General features: G+C 41.7%; 1 protein-coding gene across 1 annotated transcript; it reads left to right on the forward strand.

Moving 5' to 3' along the window:
- Positions 1-716: 716 nt before the first annotated feature.
- Positions 717-18,404, forward strand: LOC120064282 (succinate--CoA ligase [ADP-forming] subunit beta, mitochondrial-like). The gene is made up of 11 exons (XM_039014738.1): positions 717-827; positions 2,149-2,335; positions 5,820-5,919; positions 6,004-6,166; positions 6,931-7,059; positions 8,483-8,621; positions 13,229-13,390; positions 13,512-13,654; positions 14,551-14,671; positions 16,585-16,673; positions 17,349-18,404. The coding sequence occupies exons 1-11, from the start codon at positions 744-746 to the stop codon at positions 17,421-17,423; spliced, it is 1,392 nt and encodes a 463-aa protein (XP_038870666.1). The 5' UTR covers positions 717-743; the 3' UTR covers positions 17,424-18,404.
- Positions 18,405-19,249: the final 845 nt, after the last annotated feature.

Here is a 19,249-nt window from a genome sequence, read left to right on the forward strand (position 1 = left end):
GTCAACATACTTTTGGTCATGTAGTGTATTACAGTGTCTGTAAAGTCCACAGTATGGTTACGCTGATTCAGTTCAGGGAAATGTCTGGTACTACGTAACTCTGATAGTGATAACACTGTTGTATTCCTTTCATTGTCTATCTGGCTCCCCATCATTTGTTTATTTTGTTTTTTTTAGAGACTGACAATGGGGAATAGTGTTGAAAAGTACATGTACCCTTGAAGGGAATATAACTGTATTTGTTTTGTTTTGAAAGAATGTGTTGCAGATTTGAACCCAAGTGCTCCTTAACGTCTCTGCTATTGGTTAAAACATCTCTCCAGGAGTAGATTTTGAATTTGTTCAGCTTGCCCGAGTTCACACTTGCCGGCCAAGGTTCATCAAGCACACCGTATATTCTTTATATAGAAAGTCATTTTTGTTTTGTTTGACTGATGAGTGTTTGCTCCATGTGTAAGTAGGTCTGTATATACAGTAGGTTTTTCCAAACCGGGTAAATAAATACCAATTTTGAATAAATACGTTTGTGTTGCTCATATCTTAGAGAATACAATTTGAAAGGCCACCATGACCTCGTTTTAAGTGTGCATTATATAATGTCCAGTTGACCGTATGTATTTATAGCCTTGTCTTCAAATTGTGAAGACCATTGAATGTGAGTCACGCCTATGCAAGGGGCGCTCGGGCGCATGCGTAGTGACATAACAAACCAAGCGCCTAATTCGTCAGCTTGAGAAGGGAACATGGCGGCGTCCCTGATTTGCGGCCGATTGTCGGCTAGCCTGAGAAATTCTGGGGCAAGATCGACGCTTAACACTGCATGCAAAGTAAGTCGACCTTGATACAAATGTTATGAAATCCGGCTGCCTGTACCTGTGATTATTTTTCTTCTGCACCATCTTCGAAGTCCCCGAGAAATGGGGTGAAATTTGACATTCGCTTATCTCCTTTGAGGTAACTAGGAAACTGGCTATGTTGGCTAGCTAACCACATTACTAATGTTTAGCTCGCTAGCTAACGTCGTTGCTTATTTAACAATGGAAAGACGAATGTATCAGTACATGTATTTAAACAAGCTTATGGGGGTTCAGGGATTTGTTTGTTAGCAATAGCTTTTCGCTCACATACAGTACAAGTTGTTTAGACAGTGACCTCCAACACAGCTGCCATAGACTAGAGACGACAGGACGGGGGGTGCCAGGAGCGTCATGCCCATCGGGGGTACAGGGGTAGGTGCCCCCTCATATGTCCTGTATAATAACACAATTAACAACTTTTTTCCCCATTTTATAATACTACTATCCACTTAGCAATTTTATGAAGTTGGCTTTAGCTAGCCCAACCTCATAACTAGCTACCAAGAAGCCATTTAAAGCTATCAATGAAGTTAGTGGCTAGCTTGACCATTTTAGCTGGCATACCTGCCGACAAGGTTGGTAGACTTTAGAAAGGCAAACAATAACTAAATGTACCGAATAAGACTCACATTACTTTCGATCTTTTACCCAGATTTTAGCAGAGATTCAGAGAATCATATTTAGTTTCTTTAAAAAGAATAACCACCATTTGGGAGTATACAGACAGCTCAAGAGGAATGCTTAGATATATGATTATGACTAGATTGCAGGTAAAAGCTGTTTCACGTGTTTGAAAAAAATCTTAAATTCTCCAGCCCCCAAAGCATCCTCACATACTTTCTGCTTCCTTGGATTTTTTGGATGCATGATGCCCCTGGGGGGAGAAGGGAGGGTATGCACCATCCAGGCTGTTTGTTCATGCTCACTTGCACTGACAAAGCTGACATTTTTAGAACCAAGTTGGCCTTTTCAGATTTGAAAAAAAATGGGTTAATGATGACATAATGATTAATTTGATGCCCAAATTATATGTTTAATGTGTTCCTCTTTCATATGTGCAAACTTACAGTATTGCACACATCTACTCCACATTTTTTGTTGTGTATGTGTCCTCTTAGTCTTTTGTATGGGTGTGACTATTCTTATTCAGTGTCCTTTCACAGAGCGCTATGTACTCCCCCTGACATATGAGTAGGTACTGTTATGTTACTGCATCATGTAACCCCCCCCCCCCCCCCCCCCCCCCACACAACTTTTTCTCTCTATCCCCCTTTGCCTCCCCTCTCTCCAGGTGCTGGGCGGTTCCTCCGGCCTTCTTGGGGCTCAGCAGCAGCCACCCCACCTTCAGCAGCAGCAGAAGAACCTCTCCCTGCATGAGTACATGAGCATCGGCCTGCTCAAAGAGGCTGGCGTCTGTGTGCCCGTGGGCAAGGTTGCCAGCTCACCCGATGAAGCCTACTCTGTTGCCAAGGAGATTGGTAAGCCATGCCTTAATAGGATGTGGGCAAATTAATTTGAGTAGGCTAACTTGGGGGTGTGTGCATAGTCCCCTCCCGTACTCCCTGTTCACCCACGACTGCGTGGCCAAACCCGACTCCAACACCATCAAGTTTGCTGACGACACAACAGTGGTAGGCCTGATCACCAACAACGATGAGACAGCCTATAGGGAAGAGGTCAGAGACCTGGCAGTGTGGTGCCAGGACAACAACCTCTTCCTCAACGTGACCAAGACAAAATAGATTATTGTGGACTACAGGAAAAGCAGGGGCGAAAGCATCCATTTACATTGACAGGGATGTAGTGGGGCGGGTCGAGAGTTTCATGTTCCTTGCTGTCCACATCGCCAACAAACTATCATGGTCCAAACACACCAAGACAGTTGTGAAGAGGGCACGACAACGCCTTTTCCCCCTCAGGAGACTGAAAAGATTTGGCATGGGTCCCCAGATCCTCAAAAAGTTCTACATCTGCACCATCGAGAGCATCCTGACCGGTTGCATCACCGCTTGGTATGGCAACTGCTTGGCATCCAAGCGTAAGGTGCTACAGAGGGTAATGCGTACAGGCCAGTACATCACTGGACCACAGTCACCCAAGTCATAGACTGCTCTCTTCTACCGCACGGCAAGTGGTACCGGAGTGCCAAGTCTAGGTTCAAAAGGTTCCTTAACAGCTTCTATCCTCAAGTAATAAGACTGCTGAACAATTAATCAAATGGTCACCTATTTGCATTTTTTGTTTTTACACTGCTGCTACTTGCTGTTTATTATCTATGCATAGTCACTTTACCCCTACCTACATGTACAAATTACCTTGACTAACCTGTACCCACGCACATTGACTCGGTACCGGAACCCCCTGTATATAGCCTCATTATTGTGATTTTATTGTGATACTTTTTTAAATGTTTAGTTTATTTAGTAAATATTTCAACTGCATTTTTTCATTAATGGCTTGTGAGTAAGCATTTCATGGTAAGGTGTACACCTGTTGTATTCGGCGCATGTGACAAATACAATTTGATTTTGATGTCAGACCAGGTATTAGTGGGTGAGTAGTGCATTCTACATACAATAGGCCTTTTTATTGTTGTTTAACTGAGCAATAGTGCTGAGCGATTAACCAAAATGTCTGATCTTTGTTATTAAACAACTACAATGACCATAATCCATTGGGTACCTACTCGTCCGGTCTGTGTTTTTCTTTTACGCCTGCTATGTTAGGTTATTGTGGGGCAGAGAGAGAGAGATGAGATGGAAGAAGGCGCGATAGAAAACAGTTTCTTCGCGAGATGCGGTATCTCTACCTGAAAATACATGATCTAAGTGATTGGTAGTTGGTATTCAGCAGTCATAAAAGTATTCCTTATTTACTTTGAAGAACTACTAAAATAGAGATTTTGTCAGACCGCATAGGCAGCCTCTCTATAGAGATGAGATGATGACTTGGAATTAAATAATAAAGTCATCAAATAAAACAAATGTAATAGAACACAATTAAAATGTATTTTTTTGTAATGTTAAGTGATAAGCAGTATTGGGCAGTCAGTACTGTCATCTGATTTTTATTGTTTTATTCTGGGTTACAGCATTCAACCCACATCATGCATAGTGCATTTCATGTAAAAAAATTGAAATGTATACTTTTTTTTCTTCATAATCCAAACCGACCTCAAAAGCACTAATCACTCACCACTACTGAGTAAGGTATATTGTCAGAGTGGACTGTAGGCCTATACTGTAATCTAGGGATATCTCTATCATCGTAGTGCCATAGTCAGAGGTCAGAGAGAACCTCTGGAAGTTTATAATATCTTATAAGAATTCAAAAGGCACAAAGACAGTGCTGTTTTAGGGCTTAGTAGCTTTAATTACTAACGATAGCCAGCATTAGTTGACTATCTGATCCAGAACTTTGGTACTTCTCATCCTAATAGCTTGTTCTCCATTTATATCTTCTTTGTAAACGGTGAGCCAACATGGTTTCAACATTTTATTGAGTTAAGTTTTATTAGTCGTATGTACGGGATACAGATGGTATACATTGTCCAACAAATTGTTTATTATTATTTTTTAAATACCTTTAATTTAACTAGGCAAGTCAGTTAAGAACAAATTCTTATTTACAATGATGGCCTACATTGGCGAAACACAGACGACGCTGAGCCAATTGTGGTCGCCCTATGGGACTCCCAATCACGGCTGGTTGTGATACAGCCTGGAATCGAACCAGGGTGTCTGTAGTGACGTCTCAGGCACTGAGATGCAGTGCCTTAGACCGCTGCACCACTCGGGAGCCCCAAATGCTTACTTGCAGGTTCCTTCTTGACAATGCAACAACAATAAGAAATAATAAAAGTTAAGAATACGAACATAGTCTTATGTTATGTTAAAATACTTAGCTGGCCTGTCCCTTTAGGGGCTGGGGGGTTACCATTGTTATGGGGCATTCTGGTGTGTGTGACAGCTCATCTCCATTTGCGAATGCTCGAATCAGCAAAAGTGATTTGAATCAAATCTGAGTTAACAAATTGAATTTGAATCTATTCATATCTTTGAAGTCAGCCCTAGTGTACTTTCTTGTTACTTTGAAAATGCCATGTATACACATTCACCCACATTTCTCTGGACTAATCTGAGAGTGCTGCACACAGAATCTGTAACCTACATCTGACATGGTGTGACCCTTGGCCTTGTTTAGGGTGTTTTTAATAGCCTCTGAGGCAGCAGTAGAGACTACAGTCTAAACATAGCACTGAACCCAAGGCTATCAGTTAACACTGTTCTGCAGCCTGCTGTGCTCAGCTGGACACACAGTAACCTGTTTACACCTATCAGTGCTTCCTTTTCCTCAGGGGCCAGTGTCATGGAACTACTCTACTCTTGGACTAGCCTTTTTTGATAAATGGCATTGCTCTGGACTAGGGATAATCTTTTAATTTGATTCAGACTAGTGTTTAGATTATTATATGTTAATGAAATCAAAATGTCCTTCCAGGCTTTACATAGAGGTTTTAGGCATGTCATTTTTAGGTAGCCTACTCTGTAACTAACTGTAATAGTGTGTTGTCTAACTTTGTTAATATGTTACTATACTAGATCAATCAAGTTAAATCATCTCTGCCCTACTGAATTCCTCTGTGGTAATGAGTAGGACCTAACATGATGTAGAACAATGTATCCATTCACTGTGTAGCTTACTCGATGCTAACACATAGTTTTCTGCTTGTGGATACAGATTAACTTGACAATGTCCAGAAGTAGCCTAGTCATTTAGGGCCATGAGTGCATGCCTTTGCTAGAAAGGTTGTGTTAGGCAGTGTTTGCACTGTCAATGTTTTGTGTAGTTTGTACGTCTGCATTATTATCGGTCTGTGGGTGTAAATGGCAGTGGAGTGTTGGGCTAGTCTGTAACTGCTATGGTCTCTTTCTCCCTCGTGTGTGTGGGTGGGTGTCTCAGGCACCAAGGATCTAGTGGTGAAGGCTCAAGTGTTGGCTGGAGGCCGAGGCAAAGGCACCTTCGAGGGAGGTCTGAAGGGAGGAGTGAAGATTGTCTACTCGTGAGTGTCCGAGAGAACTCCTCTCAAACTGCACCCATTTCTACTCTGTGTCAATTCTTTTGTCTCTCTTCCCCTCTCCTACAGTCCAGAGGAGGCCCGGGACATCTCCTCTCAGATGATTGGCCGTAAGCTGTACACCAAGCAGACAGGCGAGCAGGGCCGTATCTGTAACCAGGTTTTCATCTGTGAGCGCAGGTACCCCCGCAGGGAGTACTACTTCGCCATCACCATGGAGAGATCCTTTCAGGTGAGGTCATTCCCGCCCCTTCACGCCTCTCAGGTGACAACAGCTGACAAATCACGCTCAGCCATTCTGGGTCAGGCCGTCAGATTTGACATATTGGGCAGCTGTTATTTTTTATTTTGAATGTTGATTGTGTTGTGTTGGATGGTCCCACTAGATGGCGTAGTGGTAAAGGACATGGCCGTGGACATGTTGAAATACTTGTGCTCCGTGGGACTTGCTTGTCCAGCTGCTGTTACAGTTCTGTTTTCTAAATAGGATAATCAGACACCAGTTGTCATTGAGAATTTAAAGACCGATGGATCAATTCAATCGGTTGTTACATTTATTTATGATAGCCCAGGTACTATTAGTTTAACTATATAATATCTGTATTGACCCTTTTTGCACAACACTTTTGACTCATCACCTCTGCTGCTGCTTTCTATTATCTATCCAGTCACTTTAGCCCTACCTTTATGTAGATATCTACCTCAATTACCATGTACCCCTGCAGTACCACTGTAATGGTATATATAGCCAAGTTATTGTTACTCATTGTGTATTTATTCCTTGTGTTATTATTTTTTTGTTTTTCTCTGCATTGTTGGGAAGTAAGTATTTTACTGTTAATCTACCCCTGTTGTTTACGAAGCATGTGACAAATACATTTTGATTTGCTGTGAGACCTATGTTCCATTAATTTGCTCTTTTTTAGTTTGATTGCCACTCAATGAATGTGTAAAATGATTGGTACTCATAATCTCTCGGCCCCTCCCTCTGAACAGGGCCCCGTGTTGATTGGCAGCTCTCAGGGGGGCGTGAACATCGAGGATGTGGCAGCGGAAAATCCCGACGCCATTGTGAAGGAGCCAATCGACATCATGGAGGGAATCAAGATGGAACAAGCTGTTTCGGTACAGTTGATCGGGTTGTAAAAATACCTCTTGATTTGTCTTTCAGTCTCTTAGATCCCAGGAAACACTACATACTCTGGTAAATAAACAATACTCCACCTGATTTTAAAGCTAGCTATTTTGGTCCATGTTTAAACAAACGACTTGCAGTAACGGGCCTCAGAACCTTATTTGTTAGGCATGTCCCCCCCACGCAGTGTAACATCTTTAAACGTCAGGTTTTGACTTTGAAATGCTCACTCAACATGGCATCTTATACACTACATGTGTCTTAGAGTGCCTGCAATGTTACCATGACCTGCCAACGTCTCTCACATTCACTATAAATCACATTTATTTATATAGCCCATCTTACATCAGCTGATATATCAAAGTGCTGTACAGAAACCCAGCCTAAAACCTCAAACAGCAAGCAATGCAGGTGTAGAAGCACGGTGGCTAGGAAAAACTACCTAGAAAGGCCGAAACCTAGAGAGGAACCAGGCTATGAGGGGTGGCCAGTCCTCTTCTGGCTGTGCCGGGTGGAGATTATAACAGAACATGGCCAAGATGTTCAAATGTTCATAAATGACCAGCATGGTCAAATAATAATAATCACAGTAGTTGTCGAGGGTGCAACAAGTCAGCACCTCGGGAGTAAATGTCAGTTGGCTTTTCATAGCCGATCATTGAGAGTATCTCTACCGCTCCTGCTGTCTCTAGAGAGTTGAAAACAGCAGGTCTGGAACAGGTAGCACGTCTGGTGAACAGGTCAGTGTTCCATAGCTGCAGGCAGAACAGTTGAAACAACAGCACGGCCAGGTGGACTGGGGACAGCAAGGAGCCATCATTCCAGGTAGTCCTGAGGCATGGTCCTAGGGCTCAGGTTCTCCAAGAAAGAGAGAATTAGAGAGAGCATACTTAAATTCATACAGGACACCGGATAAGACAGGAGAAATACTCCAGATATAACAGACTGACCCTAGCCCCCCGACACAAACTACTGCAGCATAAATACTGGAGGCTGAGACAGTAGCGGTCAGGAGACACTGTGGCCCCATCCGATGATACCCCCGGACAGGGCCAAACAGGCAGGATATAACCCCACCCACTTTGCCGAAGCACAGCCCCCACACCACTAGAAGGATATCTTCAACCACCAACTTACCATCCTGAGACAAGGCCGAGTATAGCCCACAAAGATCTCCCCCACGGCACAACCCAAGGGGGGGCGCCAACCCAGACTATACCCCTCATTGTCATTCGTTCCTCCTCACCTTCAATTGAATTCAAGTGTTTTACAAGCTGGTAATAGATTTGTAAATGTTGCTAAAGTAGAAATAAATGACAAACGATGTAGATTTGAAGAACTGATATTGATACATTTCTTTCTTTTGCTCCCTCGCTCTTTTCTCGCTCTTCTCTCTGTCTTCGCTCTCTCCAGATTGCCACAAAGATGGGCTTCCCTGCTGCTCTGATTGACGACGCAGCTGCTAACATAATCAAGCTCTACAACGTCTTCATGAAGTTTGATGCCTCCATGCTGGAGATCAACCCCATGGTGGAGGACGCCTCTGGCCAGGGTACACATACACTTGCTTTTTGTTCCTAGTGATGTTGTTAGTCACGCCAGTGTTAAGAGCTGGGTGAGAGTGTGTTGCTTGGTTGGAGGCTTCTCCCATTGATCTATGACTCACTGTCAATCATTCTCATTAACGCACTCCCAGTGAAAAACCTTAGTGTGAATCACTGCACTTTTAACTGATGGGCCAATTAGGCAGCTAAACCCCATGGTACTGAAGGAATGATGGTGTTATTGCACAACCAACCGTCTTCAACATCATAGCCATACATATTAGAGTATGGTGGCTGGGTCAAATAAGAGCTTTATGTTAAATATGTTAGCTTTGAAATGTAAAAGGCATTCCAGTGCTCATATGAACTTCGAATGACCTTGTGGTTATGGGCTGACTTGACCAACCCCAAACATACCAGGAGAGTTGATTGACAGTAGGAATGGCCAGTGCTGACCCTACTACATTAGCAACATCTGTAGAGGTCTCTATCTTATCTGTCACTAACCCAGATCTGTCCTTGACATGTACTGTACAGCCAACCAAGGTTACACAGTAAAGCTATGTCACAGAACTATACTCAACAAAAATATAAACGCAACATGTAAAGTGTTGATTTCATGAGCGGTAATAAAAGTTCCCAGAAATGTTTCATACACGTAAAAAGATTATTTCTTTCAAAATTTGTGCACATATTTGTTTACAACCCTGTTATTAAGAATTTATCCTTTGCCAAGATAGTCCATCCACCTGACAGGTGTGACATATCAAGAAGCTGATTAAACAGCATGATCATTACAAGGGCTGTCACCGACAAAAAAAAATCTTAGTTGACCAAGAATTCTTTTCACCAATCGATTGGTTGAAACGTTAAAAGGTGTATTTTTCCATATATAGACAAATCCTATGTGTTTTAATCAAATCAACTTTTTGCACTGAGCTTGTCTGATACTTTAAGCACACTGTTTGATTAAATAATTAAGAGACACAAATGACTAGAGGGAGTCCGACCACAATTGATTTGATTGTGCCGGGCCTGGTTCAGACTTTCTGTGTTTAAAAAAAAAAAAAAAAAAAAAGACAGCAAGTGACTGTGTGACTAGCACCCGTTATCTGTTTCTCCTTGCTGCAGCGACCACCACAGAACATCAGCAGTGTATCGCACTGTCTGTGTTGTTGAAGCTGCAACATAATTATAGCCATTTCTGATTGAAAAGTTATGTTACTGTAATCCCTAATTTGTTAAGGAAAAACATTTCCTATTCCCTCAACCATTGCTCTCTTTACGTGAAACATGACAAATAGGGCGTGACCTAATAGCATATCATAATCACATCAATAAATAGGTTATAACAAACTCTGAACACCATAAAACGTGACAGAAAAATGGATGCAGAGGACGTGACAAATAAAGAAAATGGGGAATGTTTACTGGTTTCTCAGGGGGTAAAGGGGAAGTCAGATATGTGGAATAAATGTGATCGTTGTAGAAAATACTGTAGATCAGGAAAAAGGAACTAAGGAGCAAACGATGCGTGCATATTATGTGTGCCAAACAAGTGCTGTTAGATTAGAATATGATTTTTCTGACAGTTTGGAAGAATGTAAACTATTATATGCGTACCAGAGTCTGTAATTTAATTTTTTTTATATAGCCTTTATTACAGCAAAGTCTAAACATGAATGGAACGGTTTAGGCCTATTTATGGTTTACGCTAATTATTCAATGGTCACTTTTGTTATTTTATTTGAAAACTAAAATGTTTGATTGCATTTAAAGTCATGAATGGCTCGTATGCTGTGTGATGACATGAACGAATAAATGATTGATTGATACAGTAGCCTATAAGTATTGAAATATAGGCCTAAGTAAGGTACGGTATTAAGGCTAAACAGGATGTACAAGGCTGCTATACTAAGCCTACTAATGATAATGACATGAATTATAATGATGATCATAATAATGAGATCACGGAAAATGGAGTAATAATAATCATTTCTGACCATTTGGAAAAGTGTAAATAACAATAAATAAATAATACCAGAGACTGGTCTAATGACAAAAAGTATAAAGCCTTTAATTACAGCATAGCAAAGATTAAAAACAGCCGGATTTGTGAAATTGCTTTATCCAACATTTTGCAGTTGCGTGAGGCTTGGTGCAGAAGGAATCAGTAGGCTATTAAACAAACACTCAAACAGGCAACAGAAGCAGGATCTGTCTTATTCCTGTAAATATAGCGTTCAAAAGTTTGGGGTCACTTAGAAATGTCCTTGTTTTTGAAAGAAAAGCACAATTTTGTCCCTTTTTTAAAATAACATCAAATTGATCAGAAATACAGTGTAGACATTGTTAATGTTGTAAATTACTATTGTAGCTGGAAACAACTTTTTTTTAAAGCAATCTACATAGGCGCACAGAGGCCCATTATCAGCAACCATTATTCCTGTGTTCCAATGGCACATTGTGTTAGTTAATCCAAGTTTATCATTTTAAAAGGCTAATTGATCATTAGAAAACCCTTTTGCATTCTGTTAGCACAGCTGGAAACTGTTCTGATTTAAAGAAGCATTAAAATGTGCCTTCTTTAGGCTAGTTGAGTATCTGGAGCATCAGCATTTATGGGTTCGATTACAGGTTCAAAATGGCCAGAAATAAAGAACTTTCTTCTGACACTCGTCAGTCTATTCTTATTCTTCGAAATGACAGCTATTCCATGCGAGAAATTGCCAAGAAACTGAAGATCTCGTACAACGCTGTGTACTACTCCTTTCACAGAACAGTGCAAACTGGCTCTAACCAGAATAGAAAGAGTGGGGGGCCCCGGTGTACAACTGAGCAAGAGGACAAGTACATTAGAGTGTCTAGTTTGAGAAACAGTCTCAACGTCAACAGTGAAGAGGCGACTCTGGGATGCTGGCCTTCTAGGCAGAGTTGCAAAGAAAAAGCCAAAGAAGCTGCCAGTTCAGGACTTGTGAGGACACTAATGTGTCTAGTTTGTGTCTAGTGTCTAGACTGACGAGTTTCAGAAGAAAGTTCATTCTTTCTGGCCATTTTGATCCTGTAATCGAATCCACAAATGCTGATGCTCCAGTCTAAACAAGGCCCGTTTTATTGCTTCTTTAATCTGGACAACAGTTTTCAGCTGTGCTAACATAATTGTAAAAGTTTTTTTTATGATCAATTAGCCTTTTAAAATTATAAACTTGGATTATCTAACACAACGTGCCATTGGAACACAGGAATGATGGTTGCTGATAATGGGCCTATGTAGATATTCCATAAATCAGCCGTTTCCAGCTACAATAGTCATTTACAACATTGTTAATGTCTACACTGTATTTCTGATCAATTTTATGTTATTTTAATGAATGCAAAATTAGCTTTTCTTTAAAAAACAAGGACATTTCTAAGTGACCCCAAAATTTTGAACGGTAGTGTCTAGTACACCATGATTTTGATTTATTTATTTTGCTACTGCGCGACTAAAGAAATGTCAGTTGACAAACAGCCTATCGACCAAACATTTGTCCAGTCGACTAAATGGGATCAACCCTAATCATTACACAGGTCCACCTTGTGCTGGGGAAAATAAAAGGCCACTCTAAAATGTGTTTTGTCACACAGCACAATACCACAGATGTCTCATGTTTTGAGGGAGCATGTAATTGACATGCTGACTGCAGGAATGTCCAACAGAGCTGTTGCCAGAGAATTTAATGTTAATTTCTCTACCATAAGCAGCCTCTGATGACGTTTTAGAGAATTTGTCGGTTGTGTGGATGAGCAGTTTGCTGATGTCAATGTTGTGAACAGAGTGCCCCGTGGTGGTGGGATTATGGAATGGGCAGGCATAAGCTACTGAAGACAAACTCAATTGCATTTTTATCGATGGCAATTTGAATGCACAATGATACCGTGACGAACTCCTGAGGCTAATTGTCGTGCCATTTATCTGCAGCCATCACCTCCATGTTTCAGCATGATAATGCATGGCCCCATGTCGCAAGGATCTGTACACAATTCCTGGAAACTGAAAATGCCCCAGTTCTTCCATGGCCTGCATACTCACCAGACATGTCACCCATTGAGCACGTTTGGGATGCTCTGGATTGACGTGTACAGCAGCGTGTTCCAGTTCCCGCCAATATCAAGCCACTTTGCACAGCCATTGAATAGGAGTGGGACAACATTCCACAGGTCACAATCAACAGCCTGATCATCTATCTGCGAAGGAGACGCATGAGGCAAATGGATACTTACTGGTTTTCTGAATCACACCCCTACTGTTCTTTTTAACATTTGTATTCCCAGTCATGTGAAATCCATAGATTGGGGCCCAATATTTTTTTTTCAATTGACTGATTTCCTTATATGAACTGTAACTCAGTAAAATCTTTGAAATTGTTGAATGTTGCATTTTTATTTTTTGTTCAGTATAGATAATCTGTTGCACCTTGGACCAGGCATTGGAAAATGTCCCCTCCAAGTACAAACGGACATCTGTATCTGGCTTTGTTGTAATGAAGTTACAGGGTCATTGGGTTTTTGTCACCAAATGATGATGTCAGCCATCTTGGGCTCAGCCTCTGTCTCCTGTGTGTCCCTCTGACAGTGATGTGCATGGACGCCAAGATCAACTTTGACTCTAACGCAGCGTATCGCCAGAAGAAGGTGTTTGACATGCAGGACTGGACCCAGGAGGATGCCAGGGACCGACAGGCAGCCAAGGCTGACCTCAACTACATTGGCCTGGACGGATCCATCGGGTGTCTGGGTGAGCGCCACAACACACCCGACACTGCTTCACAGCACCACACACCTAGCTTTATAGTAGCAGTATTGATAAAAATATATATTTTTTGTATATTCACTCTATATTCTCTGTGTTTGTGTAGTGAACGGGGCTGGTCTTGCCATGGCCACCATGGACATCATCAAGCTGCATGGTGGCACGCCCGCCAACTTCCTGGACGTGGGGGGCGGAGCTACAGCCCACCAGGTGATGGAGGCCTTTAAACTCATCACCTCTGACAGGAAGGTAAGGACTGGGAATGGGGGACACTTATCACTGTAACACTTAGCATCTCTGGTTGTCATTGAAGAAGCATTAATCTGCAGTAGGCACTCACTTCTCACCGTGGAACCAATTGGCACAGACATGTCACGTGTTCCACAGTCCTTCACCCTGACCTCTATCCCCAACTGGAACGGGACGGCTGGGTATCTAGAGCAGTAGTAGCCTGCAGTTGATACTATTGATGTTTTAATGGAGTTAGGGGGTAGGGATTCATTAGGAATTCCTGATGTTTGGACCTTCAGGAAGGTTATGGTTGTATAAAGTAACTTTTCAGTACACGCATCCCCTAGTTAGTAAGTGTATCTTTTGACAGACATGTCTGGAGTTACCTGAAGATATCAGTAGGATAGCTCACTCTGAGGGTGGGGTTTACTACTGGTGGAACCTATTGGGTGACATTTATCTGTGGGATTTTGAATGGGGGAGGACTTTAGAGGGAGTACAGGGAGGGTTCTAACCTGCTGTGTGACATACAGTTAGTCATTCATTCATTGATGGGTGAGTAGGTTTTTGATAGATGGTTATAAGCTCTCATGGGAGATTAGTGGCTAATTTCCCATCACTGTCGATGTGTTGACACCTGCTTAGTGTGGTGTCTGTGGTTTATTATGTAGCCTCAGTAATGGTGTGGTATTTATACGTTTTCATTTAAACCGCTACAGTTTTATAATACACATTACATTTACAGTGTGATCTTGATCTTGTTGATGTTATATGATTTTTTTTAAACGTTTGGTTGTTATTGTTCCTGTATGAATTTGTGATCAAGCTTTTGTGATTGCTTGGTTTTTGGTCTTCTATGGTCAATATCTTCGGTTATGCTTTCATGGTCAACTTCTTTGGTTTGTGGTCCTCAGGTGCAGGCCATCCTTGTGAACATCTTTGGTGGCATCATGAGGTGTGACATCATCGCTCAGGGCATCATCATGGCTGTTACAGACCTGGACCTGAAGATCCCCATTGTGGTGCGGTTACAAGGTGAGACTGACCTCCCTTATACTGTCAAGCATGAGGTAGCTAGCACAATAGCAGCTTGGCATGACCACCCTGTGGCAATTACAGTGAAAACTATTTTAGCTTTGTTATATAGGCTACTGCACTGCCATTTTGGCGAACATACGGGGCTGGGAGAGAGGTGGGGGCGACAGCAACAGTGGAGCGTGGCCTTTTTAAAGGTCAACAAGCAAGCAGCCTGTCAGGATTAGGCTCTTCTAGTACGTCCCCACACACGCTAGTGATGTGGGGGGGGGAAATTTATACAGTTGCATATTGGGATGTTATTTTTTACGATATACTATCGCAATATTATTTTTCCTTCATAGCTTGTTCTTCATCTTTTTTTAAGTAAGGTACCAATTTGTTTTCAGCACTTATTTCCATGACTGATAAATTTGTTTTCTCATGGCTCACTTGTCTTTCTGCAGCAGACATGGTGAGCAATATGTTTGGAACATCGAATCGCAATAAAATCACAGTATCGAATCGCAATAAATATAGAATTGTGAGAATTGCAATGCATATCGTATCGGACCTAAGTATCACATAATACCGGCACTATGGGACCCTGTAGCTCCCAGCCTCTCCCGTCTGGACATGTTTTGAAACACACGGGGACAAATAGAATGTGTGAAGTTATACAGAACTCAATCACTCATAAACTAAATGTAATTGTACTAAAATGATTTCCTTCACAAACGGTTTAGTAATGTATAATGAACTTTCACAAATTAGACTTCTAATTTATTTAGTCTGCTATTTTGAATGCTTTTGTAATCATGATGCAGGGCTATTATTCCAATTGTCTAGCCCAGGTATTACCAGGGCTACTCGCAATGCTGTCGGGGGTACGCCAAATAAAAAATGTTTAAAAAAATATTTTCGCATTTTCCAACAGTTCATTTATATTTTTCAACTGGGCTATACATTTGGGTGAGTTTTTTTTCTTGCCTGAGTAGCCTCGTTTCACTGCCAAAAATTAAATTTAACCATCTAGTGTTCAGGGAAATAACAACACAATGTCAAATACAGGTATCCTAGTCAAATAATTAACATCCAATCACATTAACCGTTACTCTCTCGCGGGAATTCCACTAACGGTTCGTCTGTAGCCAAACTTAGCTGCTGCTCATGTTAGTATCTGTACTGATGGCGCAAAGCCATGATAGGGAGACATAGTGGAGTGGTAACGCACACGCAAGCAGTTGCTCCCAACGCCACTTGGGTACACTGCAGCATCCACGGGAGGCTCTTACTGCCAAGGGAATGCCTGACAGCTTGAAAGATGTTTTGGTCACTACAGTGATAATGGTTAACTTTGTTAAAGCAAGGCCCCTGAACTCTCGTGTATTATTTGTGCTATGCAATGATATGGGCAGCGACCATGTAACTCTTTTACAACATACAGAAGTGCGCTGGTTATGAAGGGGCAAAGTATTGACACGTTTTTTTAAATTGAGAGACAAGCTTAATTTTCACGTATCTGACCGCTTGCATGATGACGAGTTTCTCACACGACTGGCCTATCTGGGTGATGTTTTTTCTCGCCTGAATGATCTGAATATAGGATTACAGGGGCTATGATTAAGAAGTTGGAGCTCTTCTCTGCCTGCATTAACAAGGACAACACAAAGGACTTTCCATCATTGGATGATTTTTTTGTGTGCAAATGAACTCAAGCTTACAGACAATGTCAAATGTGATATAGCGAAGCACTCGAGTGAGTTGGGTGCACAATTATGCAGGTACGGATGACACAAATAACTGGATTCGTTATCCCTTTCCATTCCCAGCCTCCCTCCAGTCCACTTACTGATATCTGAGCTATATAAAAGAGAACCAAAGAGCTTTCTAAAAGATCAGCATTTCTTCAGCCTCGTTCTGTTGTGTTTCAGGATCCAGAGTGGACGATGCCAAAGCTTTGATTGCCGCTAGCCCACTGAAGCTCCTGGCCTGTGACGATCTGGACGAGGCCGCTAGAATGGTACACCCACACCTCTCTACCTCTACCCCTCTAAGCACCCGGTCTGGTTTATGTAGGGTGGTGTGTGTGTGGTACAGTAGGTCTATGTGAAGTGTGTGAATGTGAAAAGGAATGTCAGGAACTGTTTGAGGTTCCAGAGCAATGAGGTGTGTGAGACGAGGGTCACCAGCAGGGTTGAATGTGTGTGTGTGTGTGTGTGTGTGTGCGTGCGTGCGTGGGTGGGGTGTGTGTCAATTGACACCGTCAGGGTATAGTGACAGTTTAAAACCAGCTCATCGCCATCCTGACTGGTTGAAGTGACACTGCCTGAGTTTTATGGCTTTGATTTCTGGCAGAGCTAGCAGCAGTGAGTCAGAGCAGAGGCCCCCCTTCTCTCATCTCGCCCCTCCATCTATCTTTCCCTCTACCACTAGTCTGGCTTTGCTCTCACTGATTCCCACTATCTCTCCTCTCCACTCGCTCTCCTTTGTTTTTGGAGTGTTCTACTCCCCAAAGAGACGAGCATCAGTTAGCCAGCACAATGGCAGCTTGGCATGACCACCCTGTGGCAGTTACAGCCCCCCGCAATTAAAACTATTCACTTTTAGTGTTTTTGTCTGTTTTTTAATGAGATCACTCATATAGTTCCCTGCTGCTGTGCTTGTGTTTAAAGTATTCTCTGTTTCCTCTTTGCAGGTTGTGAAGCTTTCTGAAATAGTGTCGCTGGCTCAGGAGGCTCATGTGGACATCTCTTTCCAGCTGCCACTCTAAGCCATGCCCCTTGACTCTACGACCCCATCTGAACCCTGACACCCCACCCCTTGAACAACAAGAAGAGCCTCTCATTACTGAGCGAATACACCGATACAACACAGCCCACCAACTTCTGTTAGTTCTGTTTCTCTCTCTCTCTCTCTCTGTGGCAAGGCTCCAAAATGCACACACACATACAGGTAATTGCCAAATTAAAGGAAACTAAGTAAATGAGGGATACAAAGTTGCCTGACTACCCAGACTCCTTGTCCTGCAGGAGTGCCTTATATTGAGTGGTCTGAGAATGGGAGATTGGGTAAGAATGAGGGGGGTTTAAAGGGGAGATGCCCATTGTAATGACAGCTGCTAGGTAGTGACACTGGACTAATACTTGGCAAACACTTCAGCTAAGAAAAGAGTTGATGGAATGTAAATCGCTTTTAGGAGTACCTCTTATGTCAATCATTTCATCTCCATGCAATTTGAAATGCATAGCTGAATAGTGGATTGTTCTGAGTCTGGCGAGAGAGACTGACTAATACCTGGATAAAAGCATCGGAGTACTCTCCTTTACTCCTGAACTAGTAAGAGTTATTTGTGAGTGTTTAGTGTGTGTGATATCTAAACTACTGCTTATCTGGTTGACTGCATGTTTGTGTATTTGTCTCTTCCATCCCTTCTATAGGACAGTCTCCTATATAATAGTCTGCCACCATGTCACAGGAACAACCTTTCTCACTCTGTTCCGGTACATATGAATGGGGGGTGGGCCGTGTCCACTCAACTGTTAAAAAATTGTACTGTAGTTAAGTCTTCTCTCTATTTCTCCGTTCCTCTGTATCTGTTACTCCCCAGCCCTTAGAACACAGAAACACACTTATTGTGAGTTGTAAGACATTTATTATATCTTGTAAATATCGAGACGGCTGTTCTCTTCTATAAAATATTTATGCTCTCTTGGAGTAAAAAAAATAAAATGAATAAATAAGGAACACCCAATTTGCTTCTGGTTTTAGTTTTGCAGCACTTGTACTTGCAATGTCAAAGTTGTTTACTTCTCCTTATGGCTAGTTAGGTTGTGTTTGGCATTAGTCATGTCAACAAAAACAACGGAGGAATTGCTAAAGCGCAAATGTGTATAATGATCAGGCTCATGTGACTCCAAATTAGCTTATATACTGTTGATATTAGCATAGTAGTGTTAGATTCTTACAACATTTTCTACATGCCAGACTCTGTATTGCAGTTGCATAACATATGTATAATAATTTTAGCCTCTATTCAAATTTCTGTTCTAACCAATAGAATACAACTTTATTTTCCATCTCTAGAGCAACTGCGTGGATGCATACTGGGTTAAAACCGAATTGTGCACTGACAGAGCAGGGCTTACCTCCTGTTGCAAGCATCGTCTCTGGAGACGCACTTCAAGGATAAATTAGATTGGAAGATTGTTGAAACTAGGGACCACAACACATCATACCATAATGTGGAGTCAATAATACTGCCTTAATATTAGAGGTTCGCTTGAGTGGCTCTGCTTCTCTTTCTTTCAAACATTTTATTTTCCATACAGAAATTTTATTTCCCATACAGACAAAACCAACAATTTAAAATAATAATGAAGCAATTTCCATGTCTTCAAGAATAAAATGAGATTGAATAGGCAACAAAAAAGATGTCTTTTTGAAAAATAGTTTTTCCATGATAAACACCGTGGCAAGAAAAAGTATGTGAATTATCTGGATTTCTGTATAAATTTGACCTAAAATTTGATCTGATCATCTAAGTCACTACAATAGACAATCTCGGTGTGTTAGTAACACACAAATTATTCAATTTTT

The sequence above is a fragment of the Salvelinus namaycush genome, chromosome 19 (genome assembly GCF_016432855.1).
Source record: "Salvelinus namaycush isolate Seneca chromosome 19, SaNama_1.0, whole genome shotgun sequence".
Taxonomy (NCBI): Eukaryota; Metazoa; Chordata; class Actinopteri; order Salmoniformes; family Salmonidae; genus Salvelinus; species Salvelinus namaycush.